The following is a 3,304-nucleotide window of genomic DNA, read 5'->3' as shown; positions in this document are numbered from 1 at the left end:
AAGGGAGGAAGGAAGAAAGTTGGGGAAGGGAAGGAAGAAAGGAAGGGAGGAATGGGGGAAGAGATAGAAGGTTGGGTGTTGAAAGAAGGGAGAGAAGGAAGGAAGGGAGGAAAGGAAGAAAGAAAGGGAGGAAGAAATGAGTGAAGGAAGGATGGAAAGAGGAAAGGGAGGGATGGTTGGGTGGTGAAAGAAGGGAGAGAAGGAAGGAAGGGATGAAAGAAAGCAAGGGAGGGAGGGAAGGAGGTCGACTGGGGGGAGGGATGGACAGAGGGAGGTGTGGAGGCGCCTGATTAAATTAATGATTTAGGCGGGAGGTCAACAGGAGGAGGAAAAAAAAGAGGGAGGGAGAGAAAAATAGTTTGGGTGGCGGAGGGACAGATGGAGATAATAGGAGAAAGGCGGAGGAAAAGAAAATATAATAAAGGAAAATAAATGAGAGAGAGAGAGAGAGAGAGAGAGAGAGAGAGAGAGAGAGAGAGAGAGAGAGAGAGAGAGAGAGAGAGAGAGCAGTGGTGATGTAGCTGGAGATAAAACTTTGTAACGATTATGTGTTGGTATTCGTGTTTATTATGAGACGTGTTTGCGTGTTCGAGAGAGAGAGAGAGAGAGAGAGAGAGAGAGAGAGAGAGAGAGAGAGAGAGAGAGAGAGAGAGAGAGAGAGAGAGAGAGAGAGAGAGAGAGAGAGAGAGAGAGAGAGAGAGAGAGAGAGAGAGAGAGAGAGAGAGAGAGAATGCCCCTCGTTTCGTGCATGCCGAGATGGTCGAGACAGCATCACGTGGCGACGTAACAACAAAACGTGTCTGTGTCGCGTCCAGCCGTGAGTCAGCGAGGCATGGGTGAACCAGCAGCCCGCTTCCCTTCAGCAGCCGCGGCTCGCCGGCGCTGAGGTGAGCACGGCAGCAGCAGGAGGAGGAGATGGAGGAGGAGGAGGGGGAGAGGCAGAATCCCTTCCCAGGCGCCGTTCCTCTACTCCACCATGAAAGCCTCGGTCAGACTCAAGGAGAGACGCTGCTGAGTGCTGCCGCTGACGGCTGAGTGCTGCTCCTGACTGCTATTGATTTGTGTGGTGTGTGCTGACTCCTGCCTCCGTGTGTGTGCTGACCCCTGTGTTGCACCCCTGACTGGAACCCTTTGTGTGCCCCTCCTGCGTGGCTTGAGTGGACACCCCAGCTAGTGCGTGTCCGCCGGAGGTTCCGCCCCCCACGTGGCGCCCCACCCGCCCCACGCCCCGAGGATGGGCAATGAGGGCGGCAAGATCACCAGCTACGACGACCTCTGCATCGACGGGCTGGCTGGCGGCGGCGGCAGCGGCGGCGAGGGCGGCGTCTCGCTGGACTCGGGGCTGCGGGGCCTCAGCGCGCGGCGCACCACCAGCCTGGTGTTCGGGCGGCGGGCCAGGGTGGCGGCGGCCTCAGGGCCCGACAGCAACTCCAGCGACGACAGCGGCGGCTTCCGCACGGAGTGGAGCGAGGGCGAGGCGGCGGCGGGCGGCGGCAGGGTGAGGGTGCGGGGCGTGCTGAGGCGGCGGCGGCGGCCCAGCGACGCTACTCCTTCACGGCAGGCCTCTGAGGGGGCGGGGGGTCGACGAGCCCTGTACGCTGACTCCTCCTCTCCACTCTCCACCCGCGACAATTCTCCGCACCAACCCAGCGGCGAGGACGCCTCAGGGGCACGGGAGGGGCGGAGCCCCTCGCCCCCCACGCCAGTCATGGCCGAGGCCAGGGGTGTTGCGCCCCCACCGCAGGTAAACGGACATAAGGAGCAGCAGCCGGCCTCGTGCCGCCCCTCCAAGCCTCCCCCCTACCCCCCGCCCCGTTCCTCCTCCTTCAAAGAATTCATCTTTCCACTCTCGCCGTCCACCGCGGCCCTAGCCACATCCACCGCCGCCCCCTCCACCTCCGCCGCCGCCGCCACCACCCCTGCCACTTCCACCACCACCGCCACCACCACCATCGCCAGCACCACCACCGTGTTGGTGGAGGTTCATCGAAACGGGAAGCCCCGTGCGGCGCTGCTTGGCGGGGCGGAGGCTGCGGACACCAGGCGTGGCGGCGGCCTCCTGAGGCCACAGGTTAGCGCGGGGTCGGGGCCGTCCAGCAGCGAGACGCTTCCCCCAACGCCCCGCTCTGGCCGTCGCCCCTCCGTCCCCACCGCCGCCGCCTCGCCCCCCCTCACCAACATAGACACCTGCAGGACGTCCCCGCGGCCCGAGGGGGGAACGCCGCCCCCGGCACCCCGCCCCGCCCCGCCCCTTGCCGCCGCCGCCGCCGCCGCCGCAGCAGCAGCAGCAGCAGCCGTCAATACCAGACCACAATTCAGGAAGTCATCAGACATCGCCTCGCTTTACCTGCACGGGGCCCACCTGGGGCGCCGACCCCCGCCCCTACCCGCCTCGTGGTCGGCGCGCCGCATATTGCTAACGGGGCACGTGCGGCGGCTGGCGCGGCGCTTCGAGCGGCAGGCGAGCAGCGGCGGGGAAGCCCAGGACTCCAGCGACGACGAGTCGTGGCTGCCCACCAGCGTCAGGCTCCGGCGGCTGCTGCGGCGCACACAGGGGCTCGTTGCAACCACACAAACACATCGGCGCCCCCCGCCGCCGCCACCCCGCACAGATTCTAAGGTACACAGGACACAACGCCGCCGCGGGGCATCACGTCTGAGGGGAGGCAGGCAGAGGCCGCCTTGGTGACGCCCCGTGGCGGGGTGAGGCTGTGGTGGGTGTGCAGGGCCACGTGGCGCGTTTGTTGAAGGATGAGCCTGCATGCTAAGGCGAAACACATCATCATCATCATCATCATCATCATTATTACCTCATATTTGCTGCGCATATTTTATGATCTGTTATTTCTACTCGGAGAGTATTCAAATAAAAGTGTATTAAAAAAACGTGAGTTGGTTGCTTTTAATTTTGATGTACGATATATGCCGTCTCAAAACACACACACACACACACACACACACACACACACACACACACACACACACACACACACACACACACACACACACACACACGCAAACGCACACACACACACACACACACACACACACACACACACACACACACACACACACACACACACACACACACACACACACACACACACACACACACACACACACACACACACACACACACACACACACACACACACACACACACACACACGTCCTTCTGTCTTCTTCCTCATCCTCATTATTAACTTTTGATCACATGCTAATTGGGTGTTAATGACCATAATTACTTATCCTCCTCTCCTCCTCCTTCTCCTCCTCCCCTTCTCCTCCTCCTCCTCCTATTACT

The 3,304-nt window shown here is 61.1% G+C and overlaps 1 protein-coding gene across 1 annotated transcript in view; it reads left to right on the top strand.

The window, feature by feature from the left end:
• Positions 1–713: 713 nt before the first annotated feature.
• LOC126991931 (uncharacterized) overlaps positions 714–3,304 on the top strand; it is a gene marked incomplete at its 3' end in the record, with an annotated part of 19,801 nt that continues 17,210 nt past the window's right edge. The window contains exon 1 of the mRNA XM_050850601.1: positions 714–2,620. Within this exon, the coding sequence (XP_050706558.1) occupies positions 1,235–2,620 (1,386 nt within the window). The remainder of the gene's footprint in view (positions 2,621–3,304) is intronic.

Source organism: Eriocheir sinensis, unplaced genomic scaffold (genome assembly GCF_024679095.1).
Source record: "Eriocheir sinensis breed Jianghai 21 unplaced genomic scaffold, ASM2467909v1 Scaffold367, whole genome shotgun sequence".
NCBI classification, from domain to species: Eukaryota; Metazoa; Arthropoda; class Malacostraca; order Decapoda; family Varunidae; genus Eriocheir; species Eriocheir sinensis.
Note: the sequence above shows the minus strand (reverse complement) of the source record. Positions and strands in the feature narration are given on the sequence as shown.